Below are 14,412 nucleotides of genomic sequence, written 5' to 3'. Positions count from 1 at the left end.
CTACTGACCTAGTGCAATGGAGTGGGCCACAAAAAGGCAGATCATATCACCTACAGCACAGTGTGACAAGAGCAATATCTAGTTGGCTAATCAGTTTAGTGCCCAAATTTAGTGAGACCTGGTGGCTGTTCCAGTGAAAGTGGAGCCTGTTAGAATGGTGGCACATATCTATGCACACATGACAGTAATATCTTACAACCATTAATTCATAATGATTCAATAAGATTACTAGCTACTTTAGGGCCCACAAAGTCTGCATTATTAAGCCAACTGCCCTATATAGCATGCTAGACCAGCATTAGAAAATCCTGCTATTTTTTTCTGGACCAATGTAACTGCCAGGTAGTCTAGTTTTTCGTCTGTACCCATTATGCCTGACCACAGGTGTAAAGAACATAGTAGCTACTTTACGTAGTTTGCATTCCCAGCAGAGCTGGTTTCCATTGTTGATGAATAACAAATAGTCTGCTGATTATGGAAGAGTAATGAAATAAAATTTACAAAAATGTGCTTGTTACCCCAAATTAATATTTAAATCTATTCATTTCAGCATGCCATTCAGTCATTGCACTATAGATCAGCTTACAATATATTCAATTTGTTATTTATATTTTCAAAACTGAGTATCCACATAGGGACCTATGTATTAATCATTACGCCTCTTCTGCAATTATTAATGTCCTGTATCGCAGGTGAGATTTTAATTTTTTAATGAAAATATCCCCGCTATGTGCACAAAGGGGAAGCAGATACTGCTCATGCGCACAGCATCAGCTTCTGCTGCAGGAGAGGGAATCGGAAGATCTCTTTCTTGCTCGAAAGCCTCCGTAGGCTTCAAACAACTTACATGGTGTAAACTAATGGGGCTTAACTCTGAAAACTTTAATTTTTGGAGTTTGGTACATAGAGGTCAGATTGTAGGCCCCAATGAAAATATATAGAAATTGATACATAGGCCCCATAATGTATAAAACTAGAACAAGCCTCCTTTATATGCTCTACTCTATTATACACTGTTTTTATGTATTAAGAAAATCAGTGTTTACTAAAAAAATAAATCTGCTAAAGATCTATTGTGGGGAAAATTGTGGCACACACATGTACTGCACACAACCTACCGTATCATGCACTATGGCTGCCAATTTCAGGAGTATTATATCCAAATAAAATTTGCATCCTTAACATCTAAGGCAATGGTTCCGAAACTGTGCACCGTGGCACCCTGGGGTGCCTCGGGACACTTGCAGGGGTGCCTCAGGATGGCGGTAAAGCACCAGATCACATTATTTATGGTCAATGTAATGTAAATATGTGGACAATCAGGCACAAACCTGTCCACTACCACATAAGTGAACAGCAGGATGACAGGTAAGCACAATTTACTTCACTTTACTATATGTTTTCTGAATTTCCCAATAACTATCTTTTGCCTTAGGGGTGCCATGAAAACAATACTGATAGTCTAGGGTGCTGTGATTCAAAAAAGTTTGGGAACCACACTGATCTAAGGGACAAATCCAGCACATCACATCACAGCCAGTAACTCCTAGTTTTTCCCCATATATTCCCAGGATGATCAGCAACGCAGAACCTACGGCAATAGTTAGCTCTGCACACATCCAAATGTCGTTAATTGAATTAGCCCCTAAATGTATAGTTTCATCTGCAGGACATGATAGGAGCAGTTCTATACAATCTATATCCTTGTTTCCTACTAGATGTTATAGGCAATGCAGACAGTAGCCTGTAGGGAGCTGGGAGGAGCAGCTGATCGGTGTTGCTATAACACTCTTCTATTTACCACTTGACTTTAGCAGACTGGTGCTGCTGCAAGTATTGAGCAGACATCCTTCCCTAGTTACACTCTCGGCAAGCCATGCAATCCTATGCAACACATTACATCAGTGGCTACAAGTGTTTCTTTATGGTGTCAGAAATTTCATGACCACAAACAAGGACTAGGATAATTTATTTAAAAGAATATTTCCAATATTAACCCTTTCCACTGCAACAAGTATCCATTCTGTCTTCAGACCGCGCTCCGGAACAGTTTGATGCAATGCAGATTTAAGACCGTTATTTTTTCTTCTTCCCCTTCTGAGCAGGCGCTTCAGGCGCTCTCCCTTCAGCCAGTGCCAGCTCTTTCTTCAGTGCCAACAGCTTTTGCACCTCACCATCCAGCAAGGATTTCTCTGCCTTCTTGCCCTTCAGCTCCCGCACATGATTGCCCTGAAAAGAGTAATTGTCAGTAAAAGAAATAAATGTAAGTGCAGTGTGTTCTGCATCTGACGCTATATATTGTTATGGTAGAAAGTATGGGCCATGCATGTAAGAGACCTTAGGGGTGGTCCCCCTATCCCACAAGAACGGAGCGGTTAAAGCTAAACATTTCCTTGTGTGTAACCAACAGAGAAGCAAATTTTAAATTTGGGAGATGGGGTTATAAGGAGTTTCTCAAACTTTATCCTCATGGAACCCTAACAGTGCATATTTGTAAAAGGTACCCACGGGAATAATTAGGGCCCACCTGCAGATCTATTGTTTATTATCATCCGTTATTTATATGGCGCCACAGGGTCTGCAGCGTGTTACAATGTACATAAACAGAATGAACAAAAACAAGAAGAAAAGAAAAAAAAGTGTCTTGCAGAACAAAAAGACAGTGAGCATGGAGCAGTGGGGTATGAGGAGAGCTGGAAGACTTTGATGAAGAAGAGGGTCTTGAGAGCAGTTTTAAAGTTTTGTGGAGAGTCAGAGGGAGAGCGTTCCAGTTGCAGGGAGCAGCACAGACAGGAGTGGGCGGAAGTAATCAGTTGGCAGGAGAGGCAGCATTTATGGAGCAAAGTGGGTGGGCAGGAGTGTGAAGGAAGATCAGGTCTGATATGTAAAAGAGAGAGGAATGGCTGAGGGCATCGTAAGGTGAGGAGCTTCAGTTGAGTTCTAAAAGGGTAGGGGGGCAACCTACGTAGTACGTATGGAGAGAAAGATGAGCTGGGAAGCAGCATTGTGAACAGACTGGAGTAAAGAGAGGTGGGACACAGGGACACCAAATAAGTGGAGGTTACAGTAGTCTAGAAAGGACCAGTGAGTGGATGAGGGTTAGTTGCCTCCAGGATGAGAAATATCAAAACATGGAAATGGCAGGACTGAGAAGGGTACTGAATGTGTCTTTTGAAAGGAGTCAAAGATAACTCTAAGACAGCGCACTTGCGGGCTAGAGGAGATTGTTGGGCTGTCAACAGATAATGAAATTGAGAGAGGTGAGGTTATTCGGGAGGGTGGGAAGATTATCAGTTCAGTCTTAAACATGCTAATATTAAGAAAGCTCTGGGACATCCAGAAGGAAACAGCAGAGAAACAATTGGAGATATGAGGAACTTGCTCGGGGTGAATAGAAAATAAAAACGGAGTATAGAAGGAGGAGAATTAACAGAGCTCTAACCATTCACAAAGTACTTATTATGGCATCAGTTTATAGTAAGCAGACCTCTCTGAAAACTTAGGCTAGCACTAGAGCATTTCAGAGGCAACACACTGAGAACAGCGGAGACCTGATGCATGTGATGTAACAATGACAGCATAAATGGAAGGCTAAAAGATAATCACATCTACACTCTTCATTATTTGTATTTAAACATAGTGGGTAAAGTTATTTTGGAAAGGTTATAATTAATGCATCAAGGAAAGAAAACAAACACTGTAGATGCTGGAATGTACAGTATATCTAAATAAGTAACATTTATTAAGTGATAGTATCAATGTGACTGGATAGCAAGCTGCACAAAAAAAATAAATAAATCACACTTATAGTTTGAGAGACAAAAAAAGATATTGAACTAACTATAATTAGGTGTAACAACAATTTATTAAAACATGAAAAATAATTAAAAGAAAAAATAAGCCTGAGAACAATCGCTCCAGGTGCAGACCATCAAGAACGATGTCCAATTAGCTTTTAAATGAGATCATTCACTTGTCTGAATGTAGAAACAGAGTTGTTATTCTAGCGGAGACAAAATATCAGCAAAAGTAATAAAAGTCCGTCTGCACAGAGTGTTAAAATGTAATTTGCTCCTATTAAGCTATCACTTATACATCTTTTATACCAAAGTTCCGGGTCTAACCCAGGGGTTGGAACAGGGTTCCAATCCGGATCAGACCAGGAACTTTCCCCTTTCAGACTGCGGAGCCAACCCAGGATATTCCTAAGTTGGTGCCATTCACATCGGAGCTGGGTCTGCAGTGACCCGGCTCTTCCAGCGTTGCAGTGGACGCTTGGAGAGGATGTCATCTCCTAGCGCCACTGAAGCCGGTCAATCGGATGGCATGATCTGGGTCATCGTGACCCGGATTGCACCATTTACACTGCAGGGTGCCACGGGAATGACCCGTGTCCAACCCTGCAAGCTACCCAAGTTGGATCCATTTACACAGACAAAAATCCCGGGTTGATGCGCATTAACCTGGGATTTTTAGGTCGGTGTAAAAGGGGTATTAGTGGCAATCTCAAGATGTTTATGCTGATTCGGTCCATCCAAAGGTTAGTAAAGGTAATTAGATAGAATTAAAGTTTTTGTCTCGTCACCTGTTTAAAGGGTCCGGATCATATCTGCATCATGGCAGACCCAAAGCAGCAACAATATAATCCTATGAACGTCTAACCACTTATGTAGTATATCCGTTGTGTTCCTGATCACAGCGATGGCGAGCTGATCACTTGTGGGAGTATTGGTCAGGGACCTCCGCGGCTGGAGATTACATATTTTAACGAAGAGACTGGTTTTATTTTTGCCGATACTTTGTCTCCACCACTGGAATAGCAACTTTGTTTCTAAGTTGAGACAAGTGAATGATCAGATTTCTGGGACAGACTGTGGAACCAACTAAAAATCATCCAGGGAAGTTTGCGCCCTTCAAATTTTCAAGTAAATGTGCTCCCCATTCTATGTCTGTCTCATCACTGTATAATCCACCATGCAAAATACAGTGCGATTTTGGCTTTTGCTGTGAGATGTTCCAACATTACAATGCTACAGAATATTTACAGGAGAAGGGCAAGACATATACAGTATAAACACAAATACAATCGTAAACAGTCTGGCCTATAAGTGAGTTTCGCTCTTCTAGAAGGGTCCCTGATGTAAATGATGGTGTATGTGCTATAATAAAACCACTTTATAGATTGCACCTGTTTGAGAAGTGTTGATGCTATATATACACACACCTGATCGACTCCTTATTACATCATACTGTAGCTTATGCCATACTCATCCTGCTGTGTCACGTTACCTGTTTTTCCACCTCCTGAATTAGATCTTTGATCCTCTGGGGGTCACCAACTTTTGAGGTTTCTTTGACAGGATCTGCAGTGGATGCAGGTACTATAGGCTCAGCTTTCACCTGTGGAAATGACTAGAATGATCAGCTCTGACAGGGACAGTAACAGCAGCCAGAGCCATGTAGCAGGCAATACAGGACAGATTTCTGCTTACATGCAACCACCAACAACAGATCAGGGCTGGTTAACAATCTATTGTACGAATATATCATTCTGATGTGGAATGAATAGTGTTAATTGCCGATCCGTCGTTCATGGCATCATCCCATCTGCTGTTCCGCACGGCAGTGGTAGGTTATACAATTGTATAGATACATTTATACTGGAGTTGTGTATTATTCCTTATGATACACATTTTTCGAAATTAACACACAAGTACTGAAGTAACAACTCACCGATTATAAAGCAATGATATCAGAACTGAGTGATCTTATAAGTATACGGTATACAGTATATAGTGTACATTTTCAGTTGGGGAAATATGGTGAGCACCCTGCATTAGGTAATTCCAGTGAGAAAGATAGTCAGTCCTGATAAAGCTGGAGCACAATGAAGCTGGGTGGCACAATCATAGCAAGCACAGCATTTGGTGGGGCACAGAGGACAAGCACAGATTTTGGTGGGGCACAGAGGGCAAGCACAGCTTTTGGTGGGGCACAGAGGACAAGCACAGCTTTTGGTGGGGCACAGAGGACAAGCACAGCATTTGGTGGGGCGCAGAGGACAAGCACAGCATTTGGTGGGGCGCAGAGGACAAGCACAGCATTTGGTGGGGCGCAGAGGACAAGCACAGCATTTGGTGGGGCACAGAGGGCAAGCACAGCATTTGGTGGGGCACAGAGGGCAAGCACAGCTTTTGGTGGGGCACAGAGGGCAAGCACAGCATTTGGTGGGGCACAGAGGGCAAGCACAGCTTTTGGTGGGGCGCAGAGGACAAGCACAGCATTTGGTGGGGCACAGAGGGCAAGCACAGCTTTTGGTGGGGCACAGAGGGCAAGCACAGCATTTGGTGGGGCACAGAGGGCAAGCACAGCTTTTGGTGGGGCAGTCAGAATAACCGGTTATGTGTGGTATAATAAAAAAAGGAAGAATTGGACATTTTACTACATAACACTAACGTTCTCCTCCAAGTGATGTAAGTAAAAACCATATTGTGTAGGGTTTATACACTATAGTCACTTAGGACAGTGAAAAGTATTATAATGTATACATCTTTCAGCTACAGTATGCTCTGCTGCATTCTTATACATGAACCCACTTCAGTACTGCAAGTGGAATGGTCTTATTCGATCCCAACTATACTTTCCTGACTGCTCTTTATAAGCATAATACAAGTGTGGAGCAGATGGAAATGGAAGTGCTTTAAGCATGCATGCATTTGCAGCTGCATAGACAGAATTACCTGTGATTCAGTGCTGTCATTGTGCAGCTGGTGAACAGAGAAAAGGATAGGGGAAAATGGAGAGTAAGAGGCATAGCATAGGAAGGAGAAAGATTATCAGTATTACAGCGAATATTAAAATCGCCACAAGGTGCTCACAAAGGTTATTTGTGATACAGACTTCCAGGAAATGTGATCCATCTACTGCTGTCATTTATACTGGGTTAGCTATTTCGAGAATGTATGAACCCAACACCAGTAACTTGGACTTTTATATATTTACAAGAAGGGAAACACAACGTAATATCCATAGGAATATCATATATAACAATTATAGTAAATTATTAAATATATAGGTCCCTGATGCAGGACATGCACAATTCAGAATCAAATGAATATCACCGATGCAAGACTTCATTCTTTTGCAAGTAACACGAAGCTTGTGAGGCATAAGGTATGGTGTGACAGGAGGGAAGTACATTTTCTATGGCATTCAAGTTGATCTACAACACCTAGAAATCTACTCTATTGTCATACTGCTCTATACCAAAGATGTAATGCATCTCTTTTACACCTGTCATATTAATGGGTCTCCTTAAAATTCTCCAGTTCTCGCACATTACACCATTAATCCCATCTCTCTAATAAATACACTAGAATGTGGAATAACGTAGCATTATATGAACATTGGGCACTACAATGCACAAACAGTTTGATAATAGAAAACAAGCCTTCACTGCACACTTGTACTTATAAATATGTACAGGAGCGGCCATGTTGCTTGCCTCTGAGGAAGAATAGCTTTCAAATACAGCACATCTCAGTATTTATATGGAACTTTTATTCCCCCATAACACTTACCATTTGAAAAAAATTGATAGTAATTATTATTATTATTTTAACAGATTCAATGATTTTAACAATTTAAAAAAAAAAAAAAATCAAATCAGCTAAAGGCACATAACAGAAAAACAGTTTGTTCCTTGTGTTGAACTATTGGACCTGTCACTATCTTTAATTGCTTGAGCAGAAAATAAAAATTAAGTCAAATAGAAACATTAGATAGACTGACCTATATTACAGTTACTCTTTACACAGACCTACGTATCACTGACAAGATCACGATCTCTTACCTGTCCACCTCCAAAGCGTTTCCTCAAGGACTCAATCTGCTCATTTTCCAGCTTCTGAAACAACGGACTCACCTGAAAGATTGCACAATACACTGCTCATTAAAGGGGTTCTGTCCGAGCAATATTATCGTAAACCTAAAGCTGGGCATACACTGCCAGATAAAATGCCTGTCAGACCGATAGACATTTTATCTGGCAGCCTGACACCCTGCAGATATTGCGGGCATACACTGCGAGATGTCGCACAGTGTATGCGCTCTGCCCCCAGACATTTCTGGGAGGATACATTTCCCCATTCCTTCCCTGGGTAGGAACAGTGGAAATGTCTGTCTGTCGGTCAAGACTGGGCCTACACTGCCCGGTGTGGCTGACATTTAATTTACATTACAGAATATCGCTTCGTACAGACATGCTGGACGATCGATATTTCACCTCCAGTCGCCTGCACACACTGCAATTATCGGGGTGATCCGTGGATATCGGGAGAATCGCCCCGATAATTGTATATTTTATGCCCAGCATAACCAGTACACAACAACATCTGACACTTTATGGCTACATTCACATGGTTTGGCCATAGAGGAAGAGTGGCTGTTCTAGCTGGCTTTCTGAGTGCTTGACCATTCCTATTCATACAATCAGTACCAGCATTGTATCCTTCTTCAGTGCAGGTGTCCAAAGTCAAGCTATAGTGAGAGATTACACCTCAGCTAAATGGCCCAATAACTGCACAGTGCATGGCTGAGCAACAATTCTCTCTGTTGGGCATGAGAAATCCTTTAGCATGCCAGAAAGAGGAGATAATTGTTGCCTGGATCTGACAGTGGATATACTGTACATATCAGACACATAGACCAATTTTCTGACCGTGTTATCTCAAGGTGTATGGCCAGCATAAGTAATTACATTGTAGTGCCTCCGGAATGGCCAGTACCATTGCTAATTTTGTCTTGTACTTCAGATGTGTGCAGGAAAATTAGTTATGTTACTTTACCATAGGCAATCATTATGTGCACAGCCAAACATTGTGGTGGCACATTGTAGAGAATGTAATCTAATTTAAATAAAGGGATTCTATACTGCTGTCTGAACTGAAGTTTCATTAACACTCATTAGTTTATCTTATAATCTAGGTGCAAATTATGTTGATGTTCCAGATATTACTATAAAACTGAATTGGGCGGAACATAATACACACAAAAGACAACTCTTAAATTTGGAAATCAGCTATCCAAGAATCTTACACACAGTTGATATAATTATTATTATTAATAATAAGTATATTATAATGTAATTTTATTTCTACAATGCTTTTCTCCAAAAAGGTTTCTTGGCACTTTTTGTTTATTGCTTTTCAAAATTGGTAACTCACTAACATTAATGATCATTATTTGCCATGTTACACCAGTGATCAGTTCTTAGCATTGTTGGAATCACTAAGATTCATGAGTCAGAGCTTTGATGCCTGGTTTGGTTCTGCCAGCAATGCATGGTCTGCGAGTAGTATAATGATACACAAATGGACTGCATGCCCTTTATACATGCCGGCTACTCACAGTTCCAATGCGATGGCCACGGTGCAGAACGCAGCGAAAGTCACTGGTCAAAACACAGGCTTCCTGCGGCACAGATAGCTGCTCTTGGATGACGACACTGATGGTGGGCATATAAGGCTGCAGCATGACTGAAAGCAGAGCTGCCATGTTTACAGCCAAACCAGTCACTGTGCCCGCACGTTTCCTGCAATACAACCACATGATTAAACAGAGTATAAATCGCAATAAAAATAAGAGCCAACTCACAATAATCATGCCCACTACCTAAAACATTGCATTAGAGAAAATGTAGTCGGATACATTACCTTGTTCCTTGTTACTCTAGTTCTACCATTACCATTGTGAGTTGTTGGAGATCCCTTTCAAATAAAAGTACTATTACATATTTTTACTATCGGAATCATTTTTCATTAGAGGAGGGAATCTAATGATTTTTAGTCCCTGTTGCAGTTGCTACTACCATTATATACGGCAGGGGTAGGCAACCTGTGGCACTCCAGCTGCTGTGGAACTACACATCCCAGCATGTCCTGCCACAATTTTCACTTGCCCTAACTGCAAAACTGTGGCAGGGCATGTGTAGTTCCACAGCACCTGGAGTGCTAGAAGTTGCCTACCACTGCTATATAGGCTTGTTTCCCGCAATATTCCAAGTTTTAGTATATACTGTAAGGAAATATACACATTCCTATATACTATCAAATCAGACAGAAATATTCCACAGTACAATCACCCACCTAGCAGCAAGTAGAAAACATACAGACCACTGTTAATTCTCCCCGGATCATATAGTACTTACTGTTCCTGCTGGGTTCCTTTAATACATTTCCATGGTTCATTGATTTGGATGTACTGGTTTCCTTGTCGAGAAATGTTCAGAATACACCTTAAGGCATCACGGATGCTGAAAAAGGAACAGTGTAAAACTTTGTAGAATATATAGTGTAATAGCTTTCCCTTTATGGTACTAATTCCTGACTATGCCATATTAAAATATGAAGCCTACAATACAAGGGTGGACCTTGTCCCCCTGATCCTCTGAGAGACTTACCGGACTTTCTCCAACAGCTGGTTGTATTGCCGTAGCTCTGCGGTGACCTGAGCCAGGAGCCTCTTGTCCTCGGCAAGCAGCTTCATTTCAGGAACAAGCCCATTAAAGAACTTCTGCACAAACATGCCAGCTCTGAAATAAACAGTACAAATGCTTAGGCAGAGCCTTAATTGTTCCATTAGGCCTTGGAACAATATAAAAAGGGATTTAATGCATGTTTCACATGATCATGGACACAGCACAAGGAACATCCTTACGTACCCAAAATAAAAATAAAATAAATAAAACGTGGGGGCATTTGGGAACCACAACACATACACATTTGTTATACAAAGGTCTAGAATCAGGCGATATTGGGAAATGTAGTTCACGCATTGTCTGGGGACATCTTTAATTAATATTGCGTCCTTGGAAGCTGAATTAAACACTTGCAGCTATGCAACACTGTTAGCAAAGTTGAGAGCTCAGTTTTGCCACTTCCTTTTGTACCTGTTAACAAAGTTGCCCAAGTTATTAAGTAACTCAGAGTTATTCTTTAGCATCAGATCACTCCAGCTGAATGCACTGTCCTGTCCCTCTGGCCGCAGGTATAGCAGGTAAAATCTCCAGATGTCAGTGGGGATACCTGTGTCTTTCGCCATGTCACCAAACACACCCACTCCCCGGCTCTTGGAGAACTTCCCATCTTCATAATTCAAATATTCTGTGCAAAAGAGTACTCAGAATTTATTGCATTTCAAAAAAGTGTATATTTTGCCAAAAAATTAAAACATTTTGTGTTCCTAGAATTACTGGAGACTGCACATTTAGCATTTATTAAAGAGCAATATATGGAAACTCCATCATCATTATGTTGTCTATACGCTTCTTTCAAAAAACGCCCACTAGGGGATGCTGCACCAGCACAAAATATATGGCCAAATACCAATGGATCCACCAGCAGGAGGAGAAAAACACACAAAAAAAACAGATCACTAGTATTTTTACTAATTAACATATGTTAATAGAAAATAGAAGTCTGTAAAAAAACATATACATGTATATATATATATATATACACACATACATATATATATATATATATATATAACCATACAGAGTGTCCGCACTTGCAGCACCAGAATCAACTTGGGGGTGCTCAATTAAGGACAAAACAGCCCATGAAATATAAAAAATGAGAAGAATTGGCACTCACCAGGTAGCTGACAAGAAAATTGTTTTTTAATTACATCACAGCAGACATGTTTCAGCTTGAAAACCAAAGACAGTCTGTCTTTGGTTTTCAAGCTGAAACATGTCTGCTGTGATGTCCTGAAGAAGGTCCTACATAGGACCGAAACGTAGACTATGACTATTGCACTTTATGGCTCTATGCACTTTCTCCCTCAAGATGGGTAATTAAAAACCAATTTTCTTGTCAGCTACCTGGTGAGTGCCAATTCTTCTCATTTTTTATATATATATATATATATATATATATATATACACATACATATATATATATATACACACATACATATATATATACACACATACATATATATATATATATACACACATATATATATATATACACACACACACACATATACATACACACACACACACACACACACACACATATACATGCACACACACATACACACACACACACACATATATATATATATATATGCACATACATACACACACACACACACCTCCAAAAGTTGAGAATGACACAAGTATTGGTTTTCACAAAGTCTGCTGCTTCAGTTTTTATGATGGCAATTTGCATATACTCCAGAATGTCATGAAGAGTGATCAGAAGAATTGCATGACAATGATCTTAATCCCAAAAACAAAATTTTTCACTGCATTTCAGCCCTGCCACAAAAGGACCAGCTGACATCAAGTCAGCGATTCTCTCATTAACACAGGTGAGTGTTGACGAGGACATGGTTGGAGACCACTCCGTCATGCTGATTGAGTTAGAATAACAGACTGGAAACTTTAAAAGGAGAGTGGAACTTGAAGTCATTGTTCTTCCTCTGTTAACCATGGTTACCTGCAAGGAAACACGTGCAGTCATCATTGCTTTGCACAAAAAGGGCTTCACAGGCAATGATATTGCTGCTAGTAAGATTGCACCTACATCAACCATTTATTGGATCATCAAGAACTTCAAGGAGAGAGGTTCAATAGTTGTGAAGAAGGCTGTAGGGCACCCAAGAACATCCAGCAAGTGCCAGGACAGTCTACTAAAGTTGATTCAGCTGCGGGATCGGGGCACCACCAGTGCAGAGCTTGCTCAGGAATGGCAGCAGGCAGTGAGACAAAGACTTTTGGAGGATGACCTGGTGTCAAGAAGGGCAGCAAAGAAGCCACTTCTCTCCAGGAAAAACATCAGGGAGAGACTGATATTCTGCAAAAGGTACAGGGAATGGACTGGTGAGGACTTGGGGTAAAGTTATTTTCTCCGATGAATCCCTTTTCATATTGTTTGGGGCATCTGGAAAAACGCTTGACCGAAGGAGGAAAGGTGAGCGCTACCATCAGTCCTGCGTCATGCCAGTAAAGCATCCTGAGACCATTCATGTGTTTCAGGTTGCTTCTCAGCCAAGGGAATGGGTTCACTCACAATTTTGCCTAAGAACACAGCCAAGAATAAAGAATGGTACCAAAACATCCTCCAAGAGCAACTTCTCCCAACCATCCAAGAACAATTTGGTGACGAACAATGCCTTTTCCAGCATGATGGAGCACCTTGCCATAAACCAAAAGTGATAACCAAGTGGCTCGGGGAACAAAACATCGAAATTTTGGGTCCATGGCCAGGAAACTCCCCAGACCTTAATCCCATTGAGAACTTGTGTTCAATCCTCAAGGGGAGGGTGGACAAACAAAAACCCACAAATTCTGACAAACTCCAAGCATTGATTAGGCAAGAATAGGCGGCCATCAGTCAGTATGTGGACCAGAAGTTGATTGACAGCATGCCAGGGCGAAGTGCAGAGGTCTTGAAAAAGAAGGATCAACACTGCTAATATTGACTCTTTGCATAAACTTAATGTAATTGTCAATAAAAGCCTTTGACAGTTATGAAATGCTTGTAATTTTGCTTCAGTACACCATGGTAACATCTGACAAAATGGTCTAAAAACACCGAAGCTGCAAACTTTGTGAAAACCAATACTTGTGTCACTCAAAACTTTTGCCCATGGCCACACACACACACACACACACACACACACACAACTTTCCGATTTGGGTGGTGTATTGAAAAAAAGCTAGTTTGTGATCAATATACATTTATTTTGGCAAATAAACATGTTTTGTACTCATAAGGGGGGTATCCACTAGGTGATTGTGACAGGCGATTGCACGATGACGTCGTCGTTATCATGCAATCGCCCGCAAATCGGGCATGTAAATGACAAAAACGACCAGCGATGTGCGTGCCCGCTGGTCGTTTTTGCCATCTATCATCGCCCGTACATGCTGGTCAACCTGACGATCCCGTCAGGTTCAGCATGTACGGGGAGCAATAGAGAGCAACTACTGTTCTCTTGCTGCTGCCGGACCTCTCTGCAATACACGGGAAAGGAAACAAACAGTCACAACATGTAAGTGTCCAGCGTAATCAGGCTGTGACTGTTTGTTTCCCGTGTATTGCAGAGAGGTCCGGTGGCAGCAAATGCGGCAGAGTGGCCTGTGTCTTGATCTGCCTAGACTGAACGAGTGAACGTACAGTCTAGGCACATCACTAGATATACAAACAAGAGCATGACTGCAATGTCGTAATTGTACTCTCGTTTGAATATCTAGTAGTGGATACCCGCCTATACATGTTTGCAAATAAAAATTAAAAATTTTCTATCCTCAAAGTATCCACCCTGCAGCAATCGCAGCAGTGCAAACGCGGGCATTCTGTGGGTCAACTTGTCTAAAGTTTTGGCTCCGAATGCTCCCAC

The 14,412-nt window shown here is 41.2% G+C and overlaps 1 protein-coding gene across 2 annotated transcripts in view; it reads right to left on the bottom strand.

The window, feature by feature from the left end:
• Positions 1 to 1,811: 1,811 nt before the first annotated feature.
• MARS1 (methionyl-tRNA synthetase 1) overlaps positions 1,812 to 14,412 on the bottom strand; it is a 39,355-nt gene continuing 26,754 nt past the window's right edge. The window contains exons 15-22 of one of the 2 annotated variants that reach the window (XM_088465896.1): positions 10,949 to 11,162; positions 10,460 to 10,591; positions 10,208 to 10,312; positions 9,409 to 9,592; positions 7,853 to 7,924; positions 6,741 to 6,767; positions 5,290 to 5,400; positions 1,812 to 2,229 (exon numbers count right to left, since the gene is read on the bottom strand). In XM_088465896.1, the coding sequence (XP_088322022.1) occupies positions 2,077 to 2,229; positions 5,290 to 5,400; positions 6,741 to 6,767; positions 7,853 to 7,924; positions 9,409 to 9,592; positions 10,208 to 10,312; positions 10,460 to 10,591; positions 10,949 to 11,162 (998 nt within the window). In that variant the 3' untranslated portion in view covers positions 1,812 to 2,076. The remainder of the gene's footprint in view (positions 2,230 to 5,289; positions 5,401 to 6,740; positions 6,768 to 7,852; positions 7,925 to 9,408; positions 9,593 to 10,207; positions 10,313 to 10,459; positions 10,592 to 10,948; positions 11,163 to 14,412) is intronic. The other variant, XM_088465897.1, reaches the window with a different exon arrangement.

This window comes from Taudactylus pleione, unplaced genomic scaffold (assembly GCF_031769625.1).
Source record: "Taudactylus pleione unplaced genomic scaffold, aTauple2 ptg000065l, whole genome shotgun sequence".
NCBI lineage: Eukaryota > Metazoa > Chordata > Amphibia > Anura > Myobatrachidae > Taudactylus > Taudactylus pleione.
The sequence above is the reverse complement of the archived record's forward strand: the minus strand, read 5'-3'. Positions and strand labels throughout refer to the sequence as shown.